Source organism: Oryctolagus cuniculus, chromosome 10 (genome assembly GCF_964237555.1).
Source record: "Oryctolagus cuniculus chromosome 10, mOryCun1.1, whole genome shotgun sequence".
Classification (NCBI taxonomy): Eukaryota; Metazoa; Chordata; class Mammalia; order Lagomorpha; family Leporidae; genus Oryctolagus; species Oryctolagus cuniculus.
In genome coordinates this window covers 34,348,144-34,363,741 of record NC_091441.1, presented here as the reverse complement: position 1 = coordinate 34,363,741, position 15,598 = coordinate 34,348,144, and the positions used below count along the sequence as shown (strand labels likewise).

At 37.5% G+C, this 15,598-nt stretch overlaps 1 protein-coding gene across 4 annotated transcripts in view; it reads right to left on the bottom strand.

Annotated features, from left to right (window-relative positions):
- RIT2 (Ras like without CAAX 2) overlaps nt 1-15,598 on the bottom strand; it is a 349,849-nt gene that overhangs the window by 220,021 nt on the left and 114,230 nt on the right. For all 4 annotated transcript variants that reach the window (XM_051851090.2, XM_070049812.1, NM_001197063.2 and 1 more), the window contains 1 exon segment: nt 5,736-5,809. In XM_051851090.2, coding sequence (XP_051707050.1) covers nt 5,736-5,809 — 74 coding nt within the window.

Sequence of the window (15,598 nt, the reverse complement as noted above, 5' to 3'; positions counted from 1 at the left end):
TCCACAGTTTGGTATAAATATTAATTTAATGCCTTCCCTCTTCCCTGCCATAAACCTCAAGTGTTTTGAGGGAAGATACTCAATTTTAACCTATTTTACATTTCCTTGACCTAGGGTGGTCCTTGCTACATACTAACGAATTCCAAAGAGAATTGAAATAAGAAAGAACTTGAGTGATAATGTCATGGATTCTAGTCACAGCTGGCTCAAGAACTTTGCTATAGTGCCTTAAAGAAGTGACTTAACCTGTAGGAGCCTTACACATTCCTATTACAAAATGAATAATATAATAGTTTTTCTTAAATATTTATTTTAGTTATTTGAAAAGTAGAATTGTAAAGAGGGAGGGAAAGACTGAGAGATAGATGGATAGATAGATAGGTAGGTAGGTAAGTAGGTAGATAGGGAGAGAATCTTTCAGGCACTGCTTTAATACCCAAAAGGATGCAATGGCTGGGACTGAGTGAGACTGAAGCCAGGAGCCTGGAATTCCATTCAGATGTCCTACATGGGTGGCAGAGGCTCAACCACTTGGGACATTCGGTGCTTTCCCAAGTACTTTAGCAGGAAACTGGATTGAAAATAAGGCAGAAGGAGTTGAACCTGTGTTTATAAGTCATACTATTTTTGCTGGTGGTGGCTTAACCTGCTGTACTACAATACCAGACCCAGAAATATTTTTCAATATAGAATCTGAGAGAAATATGTGGAAATTATAGAAAGGAAACTTTCAGCTATTGCAAGAAAATTATTTCTAGTTGTTAAGATTTCCAAAGGCTCTCTGCTCCCAAAAAAAGAATTTCCTTATCAATGGAAGAGGTCAAACATGAGCTTGATAAACATTGGCAAGAGAGTCAAGTTTTGAAAAAATAATTGAAAACAAAAAGAGCAAGGGTTGAAGTCATTTCTGAATTGTGACTTGGTGATATCCAACATCTCTTCCATGGGACTACACCTTGTGTACCTTGTGGTACACCTCAAGGACATGTGTATAACATGATGGGAGGTACAACTTAACTACTCCTAAATGTTATACCTTGAAAATTGAGAAACATGCAGAGGTTAAACATTGTCACTGACTTGTGCCTACCCCCTTTCTTTGAAACATCATTATGTGACATGTGTCCTGAGCTTCACCTAGCGTGAAGGAATGTGGCAGAGAGGCCTAAGAAAATCTCACCAAACAGGCCTTGTTAAGCTTCTCTGTTAAATGCCATTAGATTATCCTCATATTTTGTTCAATTATACTCATCATGACTGTTCATTCTTCAACAAATCTCCACATATAAATATAATTTTCTCTGGACCTTTGGGTCTTCATTTTGGAAGCCCTAATATCATGTAAATTTCTTCTGCCTTCCTTTGTTAATCCAATTTTCACTACAGGTGTGTTAGCTACGAGCATTGCAATGCATAAAGCAGAGATAACACTTTTTCTGCCATCAAAGCACAAATGGGAAATACACTGGAACTTGGCTTCCTAATTTGCCTACAGGAGTCACTTCATTTATTCGGATAACATTTTACTCAAAGTCTAGGTGGTGACATCAGTAATAACTTTTTCACCTACCCCCTGGGTTTGTTGTGAGGATAAAAACTTTTAACAAATGTTAAAAATTAATAATATCAAAAGAGAACATGTTGACATTATTTAAAATATTTCAGTAGTTTTCTCCCCTATCCCCCACAGGGACATAAGTTCTGTTAAATCAACTGTATAGACCACCTCCTGCATGTGCAGGATTAATAATAGTTTGGAAGCCAACACATCACCATCTGTTTAGCCTTATGTATTCCTGGCTATGTTTGGCTGCAGTTGATACTTGCTTAGAAAAATATTTGATGGTATACAAAATTAATAGCTTTATCTTTTTAATTATGTGTTTGCATGTTTCTCAGTATTATCAGAACATAGAATCTCTGATTTAACTCCCATTACAACTATTTTATCCACAAACAGGTAATATTCTCCATCTCCAGCTACACTGAGCTAAAATTTTTCTATTAATATGCTATATCAATCAGTTATTATTATAATGGCACTGTATGACAAATCACACCAAACTCAGTGTCTTGAAGCCCCTACTATTCATGATTTTCCTAATTTACAAGTCTGTGTGATTCCTGAAGCAGAGCTGTATCAGACATGGGTGAATGGGGTTTTGCTGCTTTATTTACGTCTGCTCCATAGGGACCAGAGATTACCTTCTGTTCCCAATCTCTCTGTCTCTCTCTCTTTTCTTTCTCTTTCTTTCTCTCTCTCTCTCTCTCTTTCTCTCTCGGTGTGTGTCTGTCTCTCTCCCTCTCTCCCTTTTTTTCTCTGTAGCTGTGACTTTTAAATAAACAAGTAAATCTTAGAAAATTACTATTTTAAGTACAAAGGAAAATAATATGATGAAGTCTGTTATATCTACAAACAAGGTTTTCAACTTTTAATACTTCTTCGCATTTAATCAGATTTTTTATAGAAAATAAATGATTACATGTATAATATGTACTTTATGTCTTTCCCCTTTCCCATATCCTCCCCTTTTTCCCCCAAGATGTAACCATTCGTTTAACCTATAGGAATGTATCACATTCTAAGCCAAAACATAAAATTCTGTTTCCACCAAATAATCAGTCTTCTAGAAATCACATTCTTGGCAATTGGATTAGTAATCAATTTAAAGAAAAACACTCTGTATATGTGAAAAGAATGCCAGTGTCAAGTATACAGCAAATCCTACATCTACTAGCTCTGGAATTTTTCTAACAGGTAATTGCTACCTAGGTACAGGAAATTGCAAAGCTCCTATATCAGGCTCTCAAGAGCAAGTCAGAAAAAGGCCTCCTCCTTTGTGGGGGGAGGGGGAGAGCAGATCTTTGCCCAGTTAAAATCTGCCTTGACCAAGGACCCCTCGTGAGGGTGGTCAAGCCCAGTCCTTCAAAAAAATCAGGCCTTTAGACATGTTGTTGACCAAGGATGTATTTGTGGCACACTTTAAGAATGCTATTTTGGGGTCACTCAAATTGAACACTCAAACATGAACAAAATCATATTCAACATTTCTTGGATGAAGCTAGACATCTACAGAACCAGGCAAAGCAGGGTTGGAATTTTTGGCCAAGCATTGGGTGATGGAAATCCTTGTTGTTATTTCTCCTTGACCCTATAGATTCCATACACTTACTGATTTGTTTTATACCATGTGTCATGAATACACTAGTTTTCTCTTTAACAGAATAAAAGCCATCCAGTTCCAGATGGCTGTAAGTCAGGGCTTCCAGCCTTTCCCATCGAATGACTTGACCAAGTCTTAAGACAGTGCAGGGGCCGGCGCCGCAGCTCACTAGGCTAATCCTCCGCCTTGCAGCACCAGCACACTGGGTTCTAGTCCTGGTCGGGGTGCCGGATTCTGTCCCTGTTGCCCCTCTTCCAGGCCAGCTCTCTGCTGTGGCCAGGGAGTGCAGTGGAGGATGGCCCAAGTGCTAGGGCTCTGCACCCCATGGGAGACCAGGATATGTACCTGGCTCCTGCCATCGGATCGGCCAGGTGCACCGGCTGCAGTGTGCCGGCCGCGGCGGCCATTGGAGGGTGAACCAACGGAAGAGGAAGACCTTTTTCTCTGTCTCTCTCTCACTGTCCACTCTGCTTGTTAAAAAAAAAAAAAAAAAAAGACAGTGCAGGATGACATTTTCCCAGGCTACTCTCAAACAGCAATAGGACAGACAGCAAGAGAAGAATGCACACAACCAGCTCTCTGGTTACATGCCTGCTTTAAGAAAATACAGAAGACAGGCCTTCACCCATTCTACCTCCATAAGATTATGGGTTACTTCTCTTGAGGGGAAATGTTAAAGTAGCTAGCCTCTGTGTGTAACAGGAACTGGAGAAAAGTCGGTGGCAAGGACTCACGCATTTAGCTGGAAGCTGGGATCAGAAGTGAAGGTGGAACTGGAACCCAAGCACTCTGAGATATGGGTCTCCCAACCAGCATCTTAATCACTAATTCAAATGCTTGTTCTGGTACTTTTTCATCTACTGCTTACTGATAGAGGCGTATCAAAACTACCCATAATTTATTATTTTTGATTTATAATTTTTCCTTATGATATTTTCTATTTGACTTGAATTTTACAGATTAGAAATTTAAAACATTTTCATGATTTTTTCAGTATTAGCTAGCACTTTTATTCCTTAATAAAGTTTTTGCATTAAATCTATTTTTGTTGATATTAATACAGCTATACCAACTTTAGATTTGTTTACTTTTTGCATATATTTTGTTTATTCTTTAATCCACTACTGTACTATACTATTAAATTGCCTCTTTTAAACCAAATGCATATTAGTTTTATTTCATATTAAATGTCACAACTGATTATTCTTGTATGGGAGATAAATCCATTTCATTCACTATGATATCTGATATATGAGAGTACTTTAAAAACATGGAAAATGTAATTAAAAATAGAATATTTAGGCCGGTGCCATGATGCAATAGGCTAATCCTCCGCCTGCGGCGCCGGCACACCGTGTTCTAGTCCCTGTCAGGGCACCAGATTCTGTCCCGGTTGCCCCTCTTCCGGGCCAGCTCTCTGCTGTGGCCTGGGAGTACAGTGGAGGATGGTCCAAGTACTTGGGTCCTGCACCCTCATGGGAGACCAGGATAAGCACCTGGCTCCTGCCTTTGAATCGACGCGGTACACCGGCCTTGGCAGCCATTGGAGGGTGAACCAAAGGCAAAAGGAACACCTTTCTCTCTGTCTTTGTCTCTCACTGTCCACTCTGCCTGGCAAAAATAAATAAATAAATAAATAAATATAAATATAAATAAAAAATAGAATATTTTGGCAAAAATTTTTAAAATCCATGCAGCTTTTTCAAAATATGCAATTTATACTCCACTTATTTATATTTAAATATATAAATTTCTTTGCTTTTTGTTTCTTTTCTTCTTTATTTTCTGTCTTATATTGTAGATATTTTTGTTTATTTTTCCTTAGCTTGTTTTTAAGTTATATAGCACATATCTAGCATTTAATATATGCTTATGATGTAACATGAAAGCTTTAAAAGTATGATGTTAAAAAATTCCCCTTTTACAAAATATAAGAACTTTGTGATGTTTTTTAACTTATACCTTTCTTCACATTTTACCTGTAATTGTTATGTAGTATTTCATTCCAAATTTTTATATCAAATTTTATTATTTCTACTTTTCTTATTCCTCTTTTTATTCTTTTTCCTCTTCTCCTCATTGTCTCCTCTAAAGAACTGCAAACTAATTCATTAGTTCAGGCTAAATCTGCTTTGCTACTCATCCCATTGAACTGTCTCCCAAGTCTTGTTTTCATGAACTTATTTGCTAAGAAATATCCCTTTCTATTTTCACCTAAAATTCTCCAATAAAAATCATTGTCAAATTAGCATGTAGGATCAAGTTTTATGCACATCTGGAGAAAGATGATAAACTGTTTTATTAGTTTTATAGTTTCGTTGATAACATCCCACAGCATGTAAGCTTTTTTATATTTAGAAAATTGGAGGAATTTTGAAATGTTCTTGTTGGCCATGAGTTATGAGGCAGATTTTCATGCCAATCCTTTTCATATTTATTTTCTAATCAATGCTAAAAATTTGTTCTTCTGTTTGAACAAACTCACCCTCTATTCTATGGCAAAGGAATTTAATTTGAAGTTAAAGAGTAAATTAGTTTCAGAGACTGGAGAGTTTTAAGAATATTGCCTACCTGTCCAGCGGTGTCCAAGATGTCCAAGTAAGCTGGTTCATTGTCAATCCTGACCTGGGTCTTATAAGCATCTTCTGAAAAACAGAAGACAAGTTTTACATTTAAATATATTCAATGGCAAGGTGTCATTGCTTTAGATATTATAACAGATAAGGATTTTTAAATTCTACTAAGTAAAGTAGTCAAATGTGTTATTCAGGTAAATTACTTTGAGAAAGATACTACTCAAGGAAGTATAGGAAGAGTTACTGATTAAGCAGTTAGGTAAATTTCTCTTTTATTGGCAGAATTTCATGATCTGAGGTGTCCTAGAGAATGATGCATTAAAAAAATTAGTTCTCATGCACTACACAATGGCATCTCAGCATCACAATGGTAAAAGACTGACAGTTTTTCCTAAAAGGACATAAACAAGACATTTTTACCATTTTGGTCTAAACACACTGCTGGAAGTCCTGGCAACGGCAACTGGGAATATAAATAAATAAATAGATAGATAGATAGATACTAAATGAATTTAGATAAAATACTAGGATATAAATTCATTAAACAAAAATTTGTTGTTTTACACACTAAAATTAATGAAGGAAATTGAGAAATAAATTCCACTTATAACAGTCATAAATAGAAAAAATAATTAGGGACAAATTGACTCAAGGATGGAAAGAAAAAGCTATAAAATATTAATGAGAGAATTTAAAGAAGACATAAATAAATGTAAATACAATCTGTGTTCATGGATTGGAAGAATTAATATTGTTAACATGCTAAAACCATCCAAAACAATCTACAGATTTAATATAGTCCCCATCAAAATCTCAACAATTTTTGCAGTAATTGAATAATGCAAAATTCAAGTGAATATTAAAGGATGCAAATAGCCAAAACAATTTTGTAAAAGAACAAAGTTTGAGTTCTTACATTTTCTAGCTTCAAAACATATTAAAAACTCTGATAATCAAAATAGTGTTATACTTACACAAAAAGGGACATGTAGAAAAATTGAATAGAATAGAAAAAAAAGGAGAGTCTTTTCAATAAATGATGTTGGGAAAACTGGATATTCACACACAACAAAGTAAATTGGAATCTCATTGTATTCCACATATAAAAATTAAGACAAAGTGGATCAAACATCTAGATGTCATAGTTAAATTCACAAAGCTTTCAGAGGAATGTAGAGGGAAAATCTTTAAAATATTGAGTTTCACAATGATCTCTTGGATATGACACAAAAACATAAGCCAAAAAAGGTTAAAATAATAGATAAGTTGGCCTATATCAAAATAAAAATTTATTGGCGACCAAGTAATACATCCAACATAATGAAGACACAATTCAAAAAGTTGGACAATATTTGCAAATTATATATCTGGTGAGGGGTTACTATTCAGAATATATGAAGAACTTTTTCAATTTGTCATCATCATCATCAACAATAATAAAAGAACCCAAGTAAGAATTACAAGCAAAGTACATTCCTGATAAGCACATGAAAAGATTCTCAGCATCATTAATGGTTGGGGAAAGCAAATTTAAATCAAAATAAGATTCTACTTTGCTTCCATTAACATAGTTAATACTAAACAGGAAATAACAAGTGATTGTGGGAATGTAGAGAAATCTTAACCCTATACACTCTCTGGGATACTAAGTAGAACAACCTCCACCAAGGTTACTATGGAGATTCTTGAAAAATACTTAAAAATAAATTTGCATAGGATCTATCAATTTCACATTCAGACATATATCCAAAAATATTGAAAGCAGGATTTTAAACAGATAGTTGCACATCTATGTTCATAGAATCATTACTCATGATAGCCAAATGTAGAAGCAACTAAAATGTTCCATTGATAGATAAGTGGGTATGCGAAATATGATTTATGCATACAAGAAAATCTTAGCCATAAAAGGGATGAAAATTCTGATGCATGCTACAACATGGAGGAGCCTTGAAGACATGACACTAAGTAAAATAGGCCAGCCATGAAAAGCCATATACAATATGATTCCACTTGCATGAGGTATTTAGAATAATAACCATAGAAACAGGAAGTAGAATTGTGGCTGCTAGGATCTGAGTGGAGGGGAAAGGAGAGCTATTGTTTAATGGATCTGAAGTTTTAGTTTCACAAGATAAAAAAATTCTGGAGATTTACTGCATAACAATTTTAATATACTTAATACTACTGGACTGTATATTTATAAATAGTAAAAATGAAACATTTTATGTAATTTGTTGTCGCTCCCCCTCTTCGTGGAGGAACGACACAGGACCCTGCGCTGTTCTTTCGTCTGCTCGGCCCTCCCCGGGTTTGCTGCTGGTTCTTCCCGGGTTGGCTACTATCCCTTCCACCTCCGTGGAAGGGCAGTTCCCCCTGGCCACAATCCCCACTTCCGCAGGGGAGCGGCACACCGCCGGCCGGCTTTCTGGGGGGCTGCACAGGTGTTCCTTCAGCTAGATGTTCCCCATAGATGTTCCTGGTGCATGCCGTCTCTCTCCTCCTTTATAGTCCTCCTCCGCCAATCCCAACTCGGCTGCCCACACGCCGAGTACGCTGCTCTCCAATCAGGAGCAAGTCCTACAGTTTATTAGTTGAACTGGAGGCAGCTGCGCGGAAGCTGTTTACTTCTCTCCCAGCGCCATATTGTGGGAGAGCAGATGCATAGAATAAGTCTTAATTCGAGTAACTTAGTCTAGTCCGGATTGCTCCCCACAATTTGTATTTTACAATTAAGAATTTTTAAATTAAAAATATTGCATTATATTTCAATATAATTTATCAAAAATGTGGCAAAAAGACATAATCTGAACAGAAAAATAACCAGGACTGAGATTGCATTGGTGATAAAGAGCACAGCACCCCAACAAAGAAAAGTCCAGGACTTAGTGAATTAATTACTGAATACTACCAAACTTTTAAGGAAAAACTAATCTCATTTATTCTTATACTGCTAAGCTTTAGAATTCACTCGCTAATTTCTACATAAAGGCTTATTAGAATTATGGTGATAATATATTACTTTCATAATACTGAATTTTTCAGTGATAAACATGGTATGCCTCCATTTCCAATGTCTTCTTTACTTTCTATTATAAAAATTTTACATGTTTTATGTGTATATTTTGCACATACCGTGCTAGTTCATTTGTAATATTTTAAGTATTTTTTAATTCTGATAAACATTTTTGAAATTATTTTCCTTTTGTTTACTATTAGTTAACTAAAAAAACTACTATAATTTTTAAAAATTGCATTTTCTTCCCTTTAATAATAGAAAGTATAAACAGTAACTAAAATCATTGAAGAGGTTCATATTAACATGAGACTAAAAAATATTAGAAGCCAAGAAAAACACTGGCTCTTGAAATGTACCAATTAATGTGAAAATTTAATAAAGAAAAACTTTAAAGGGCTTCTCCAGTCCAAATTTTAAGTGGTTTCCATTAGGAAAGCACTTAGGATATTGAACATTCATTAACATCAGTGATCCTGAAGAGAAACAACAGATCAGCTATGCATAAGACTTAGCACAGGGCAGTTAAGAAGGAAGGAAGGAAGGATGGAAGGAAGGAAGGATGGAAGGAAGGAAGGAAGGAAGGAAGGAAGGAAGGAAGGAAGGGAAAAAGGGAACAAGAAAAAAAAATCAACAAACATTCAGGGTAAGTTGATGAGATTGAAGATGAGTAAAAATCAACTATTTCCACTAATTAACATTCTATACATGCTCAAGTCCCCAGTGGAAGGCCCACCAACCTCAAGTACAAACTATAACACTTAATGATTAATTACATGTGGAAACAACAAAGAAAACGGAAATTACAATAAAAGCTCTCAGATGTTTGACTTATGCAATTGAGGAGATAGTCATGACATTTTCTAAGAGAGAAAACAGAAAGATAACCACAAGTTCTGTTTATAAAATGTTGACTTTGCCATGTCTGTGAATGATTGATTTAAGAGAATCTGTAGGCATTTCTGTATTTGAGGTTCTGGACAAAGGTCTGAACATCTCTTTCATTACATCCATATATGTGGTTATGCGTACCATCTCTACTACATATTTCAGCCTGATCAACTATCTATGATCCACATCATGTGTCAAACACGGTTGAACCTTCTGAAGCTGTAACTAACAAACCCCTATCTACCACTTACATTATAAGCGACAAGCAAATTAAAACTACTAAAAGCTTTTAGAACATCATTGCATTTTGACAGAATCCATTAGTTATTCATACTGCTGGTTTTGAGATGGTTTTCAGAATGCTTTGATTTAGAAAGCTGTAATGATAAACCACAAGAGTCACTTTTTCAGTGCATAGTGCTGAGCACCATCCACAAATCAGATTTTTGCTAGTTGCTGCAGATAGGAAGACATAACCACGGCCGGCACCGCGGCTCACTAGGCTAATCCTCCTCCTAGCGGCGCCGGCACACTGGGTTCTAGTCCCGGTCGGGGTGCCGGATTCTGTCCCGGTTGCCCCTCTTCCAGGCCAGCTCTGTGCTATGGCCCAGGAATAAAGTGGAGGATGGCCCAAGTGCTTGGGCCCTGCACCCCATGGGAGACCAGGAGAAGCACCTGGCTCCTGCCTTCGGATCAGCGCGGTGCGCCAGCCGCAGTGCGCCAGCCATGGCAGCCATTGGAGGGTGAACCAACGGCAAAGGAAGACCTTTCTCTCTCTCTCTCTCTCACTATCCACTCTACCTGTCAAAAAAAAAAATAATAAATAATAAAAAAGACAAACACACATGCACGTACACAATTCTGTTCTCTACTATCAATGAACTTTTACAGTCATGATGGAAGCCATGGTATAAACACATGGTCTTTCATACACTACTTCTGTCTTCTATTCCACATCTTTGCATATCACATTCACTCACATTCCTTTCAAAACAAAGGAATGTTACAGAATTGCATCAAGTTGCTTTTCAATTTCACAAGAAAATAAGAACAGTTTTCTAGAAAGGGATCAACGACTTGAGGATCACAAGTGAATCGTTCAGATTTCATGTTTGTTTGTTTAAACTCAAAGGTCCAAAGAACAGCATGCCACGGCGAGGGATAGACTAAGCAATCTCGGTGAGAACTTTCCTGTGTGATTATCTGAGCCCTACATAAACCCGGCACATGAAACGGATATCAAATAAAAGCTTCTCTTGGGATCAGCAATCCTCTTCAAAGAGACTTGATGCGAATTGGCTGGAAACTAAAGCCAGGGCTTCTATCAAACATTTTTTTTTTCTTTCTGTCTTTTAAACAGTGTCCATCAGAGTACACATCCAGTGTGGGGAATCTAGGTCACCTGCTTGTCCTCCATAGAAACTAATGCCTTTCATTTCCTCCCTATAAACAATCTTTCTTTCTGTTTCCATTCATCTACTCCCTTTGAGACCACCCACACAGAAATGTACTGTCGGAAATACTCGCTTGAATGCATAAAAATACCCTCTGAATTTCAATCATCTGCCTATAGACCAAACCCTGAAGTGCGCTCATTTATCTTCCAAGCAAGAGCCCAAATGTACACAAAGCTTTATCAGGCAGAAGTGGTAGCAGCTACCTGCTATATCCTTAGCACAGCAAAGCACAATGGCACCGCTTTCTTGGCAGCATCACCCACCTTAAAATTAATATCAAAATATTAATGCTTAATTTGAGACTTTTGATTCTCTTAGGATGTGTCTTTTTCACTTTCCTTTGAAGAGAAAGTATATTCACTTAAATTATTTTACAATAATTTATTTATAAATGCAAAATTGGAGTAATTTAAAACGACTTTCCAAGAGAAAATATCAGAAAGTGATGAATTTTCAAAGATGTCTTTAAACATTACTACTATTAAAATAATTGGATAATTCTTACTGGTGTACCCTCAAATCTGAAATATACTCTTATAATGAATAAGTGAAGTTATTTTCTATAACTTTGAGTCAATATTCATCTCTAATCATTAACCATTTTTAAAAGGCAGTAAGTAATACAGTCTCATAAAATCTATTTATAAGAACTCTCTTGGGGCCAGCACTGTGGTGTAGTGAGTAAAGCCGCCGCCTGCACTGCTGGGTGGGTGCCGGTTTTGAGACCCAGCTGGTCCACTTTTGACCCAGCTCTGAGCTATGGCCTGGGAAAGCAGTGAAAGATGGCCCAAGCCCTTGGGTCCCTGAAACCCACATGGGAGACCTGGAAGAAGCTCCTGACTCCTGGCTTCGGGTTGGCGCAGTTCCAGACATTGCAGCCTACTGGGCAGTGAACCAGAGGATAGAAAGCCTCTCTCTCTCTCTCTGCCTCTCCTTCTCTCTCTGTGTAATTTTGACTTTCAAATAATAAATAAATAAATCTGTAAAAAAAAAAGAATTTCCTCAAAGGATTCCTTAAGTAAATCATCACTATTGTGTATATTCTTGTGTATGTATACAGAGAGCAAAAGTACATTCCAGTGGGCAGGCGCCTCGGCTCAATAGGACAATCCTCCGCCTGTGGCACCAGTACCCCGGGTTCTAGTCCAGGTTGGGGCGCCAGATTCTGTCCTGGTTGCCCCTCTTCCAGTCCAGCTCTCTGCTGTGGCCCAGGAGTGCAGTGGAGGATGGCCCAAGTCCTTGGGCCCTGCACCCCATGGGAGACCAGGAGAAGCACCTGGCTCCTGGCTTTGGATCAGCGCAGTGCGCCGGCCGCAGCAGCCATTGGGGGGTGAACCAACGGCAAAGGAAGACCTTTCTCTCTGTCTCTCTCTCTTGCTCTCCACTCTGCCTGTCCAAAAAAAAAAAAAAAAAAGTACATTCCAGCATGGGACACTGAAAATTTTCTCTTGAACAAGAAGTTAAATCTTGGGTGAATCAATACTGATAGAAATCTAATGTATGCAATAAAATTGTCATCAGTAATAAATTCAAGACCTATTTGACTGTGTGCTAGGTGCTATAGACTACGATGGGCACAGAGGTTGATTCTCAAAAAATGGGGTATACAAAAGAGTGTGGATGGAGGAAGATTGAAAAAGTCAGGGATAGAGAAACGAGTTGCATGAGTGCTAATGTAACATTTTCCCTTGAACCCAAACATGCAGTGAAATATAGAGTATGTATTCTTTCTGGCTGGAGAAGAAGTTTTGAAAATTGCCTCAGCTGAGATTTTGAGATGACGCTGGGTGAATAAGAAAACCCTTTCCAACCATGGAGCAAGGGCTGAAGGCGAGATTGCTGCACGGGTTTAAGCACTGGAAATTTAGAGGAATTACAAGACAGAGTCTGGATGTGCATCATCGAGAGCTGGGTGCAGTATATTTATGTCTGTGAAAGATAGAGGCTCTTTGATAATAGTTCAGTTACAGAACAGCTGAACTCTTTCTGCAGATATATAAACAGATCTTAGTGGAGTTGTTGGTATTAGCCAGCATCCTCCTGTTGCCCCCACAGAGATGCCCAAAGTTACTGCTCTCGGAAGTACGATGCCAAGTAGGTCAATCACACACATTCCAGATGGTTCTCATGCAGGTTGTCCATTCACATGGCATGCTTGGCACAATGCCTCTGCCCATGGTTTGTGCTGCAGGAGCCTTTGTAATGAACAATAGACACAATGAAGGCTACAAGTTGGAGTATGCCTTCAGGTGGAGTTAGACCCATGTGCAGAGGGCCAGTCTGGAAAAGCCACACCAGGCAATGACTTCCCAAATCGAGAGCAAACAGAGGGAGAAGTCGTTGATAAGAAATAACATTGACTTTAAAGCAAGTAGACAAGCGGCCACAGTAAGAGTTTGCTGAAGCTGTAGCCAAATCGATGTTGTTCCTCAACACTGTCATCTACAGAAAACGTTTCAGGGAATTTGTTCAGTATGATAATCTTTCCTTCTTTCCTTTCAGCCTGAGAGGATAGAAGAATCAATGGAAATCAGATGCTCTGATTCCTTTCTAACAAAAATGAGGCAACAGGACTATGCCACAGGTGCTGATTAGAAAAGTCTTAAGTCCCTTATCTCTGTCTCACTTATTTTGGAATGAGGGAGAGGTGGGATGAAGCAGATATTCTTCTGATCCTGACGTTTGTGTTCTGCAATTTTCATCCATCACCATGAAGAATGGCTCCATGATCCTAAGAGCTGATTCTTCATAACGGCTGTTGTCTAGGGGCTCTGTCAGGTGGAATGTGTTTAAATACACATTATTTCTTAACAGAAATAATGAGAACTTTTATAGTTCATCATCAGAGCAATTGTAGGAATTTAAGTGCTCACCTTCAACAATGGATGCCTATGAGAGGAGCCCCTATGGAGCCACTAGATAAAATCTGAGAACCTCTAGTGGTCCTGTGTATGCTAAGACTGCTCTATCAGGGAAGATGGAATAGATGTGCTTTTCCCTATTCTTTTCTGTACAACATGCAACCGTGGGTGATATTTATATAACAATCCTAGGAAGATTCTGCAAGATGGAGAGAAGGATTAAATCTGACTATAAATTTCAAGACCTGAAGAACAACCTGGTAATCAGTTTCTGATGTTTTCTTTGTGCTTCATATATATCAGACTAAGAAGATGCTATGACTTGGGAACCCCAAAGTACAGATAAGAGAAAATAGAAGGCAAAAACCCCTACAAAAGAAAGTTCAGCCTTACAAACAGAAAACATTTAAGTTTTACCTACTATATCAGTGAATCAATTTGCTCAAGATACAGAAACTATCAGTGTAAGTAAAACACCTGTAAGACTTATATGCTAAAAATGAAAATCATTAATGAAAGAAATTAAATAATATCAGAATAAACGTCTTTCAGTGGATTGAGGTCTTAATGTAGTAAAGATAGATTTTCTTCAAAGTGATATATAGATCAAACACAATTCCTATCAAACGCAAAGAACTTTCTATTGGTAGGTATAGATATGCATATTTAAAACTTTTTGTGAAAAGAGAAATTTAAAATAACTGAAGAGGAAAAATAAAATAGGAAGAGTCAGTTTACCTGTTCTCAAGATGTGTTAAATGGATACAGTGTTTCAGAATATGTGATACTGGTATAGTAAAGGCACATAGACCAATGTACAAATGGAATAGTACAGAGATCTAGAAACAAATTCACACAAATATTGATTTTCATTAGAATTTTATTTTAATATCTTCATTATTTATTAATTTTTATTTGAAAGAAATGAAGAGAGACAGATATAGATACAAATAGAGTTTTCCATCTAGTGGTTCAGTTACCAAATACTTCTAGTCTTTAAATTGTGGCCAGGTCAAAGCTGGCCTGGGATTTAATTTAGGTCTTCCATTCCAGTGACAAGGACCTAAATACTCGAGTTATCACCTTCTGTTTCCCAAGGCTTGTATTAACAGAAGCTGGAGTTGGAAGTGGAGTTGGAATTTGAAGTCAGGTATGAAATAGCTCAACCATCATCTGAACCACTGTACTAAATGCACACCCAAAGACTGACTAAATTTTGACAAAGGAACAAAAACAATTCAGTGGGGAAGAGATAACCTTTTCAACCACTGGTGTGAAAAAAATTAGACATCCATTGAGCAAACAAACAGGACTTTTGAGATAAGTCTTAGGTTTTATAAAAATTAACAAAGTAGATAACAAATTGTTAACATTTATTTAGAGAAGGAGAGAAAGAGCGCACTCCCATTTGTTGGTTGACTCTTCAAGTGTCCCCAGTAGTCAGGGATTGGTACAGGCCAAAGCCAGGAACCAGGAACTGAACCCAGATTTCCCAGGTGGGTAGCAGGAATTCAGTTTCTAAAGCAAGCAACACTGCCTCTCGGGGTGTTTTATAGGACGAAATTGGAGTCAGACACTAGGGCCAGGAATCATATTCAGGTACGAGACATGAGGATACTAACCATTGCTTTAA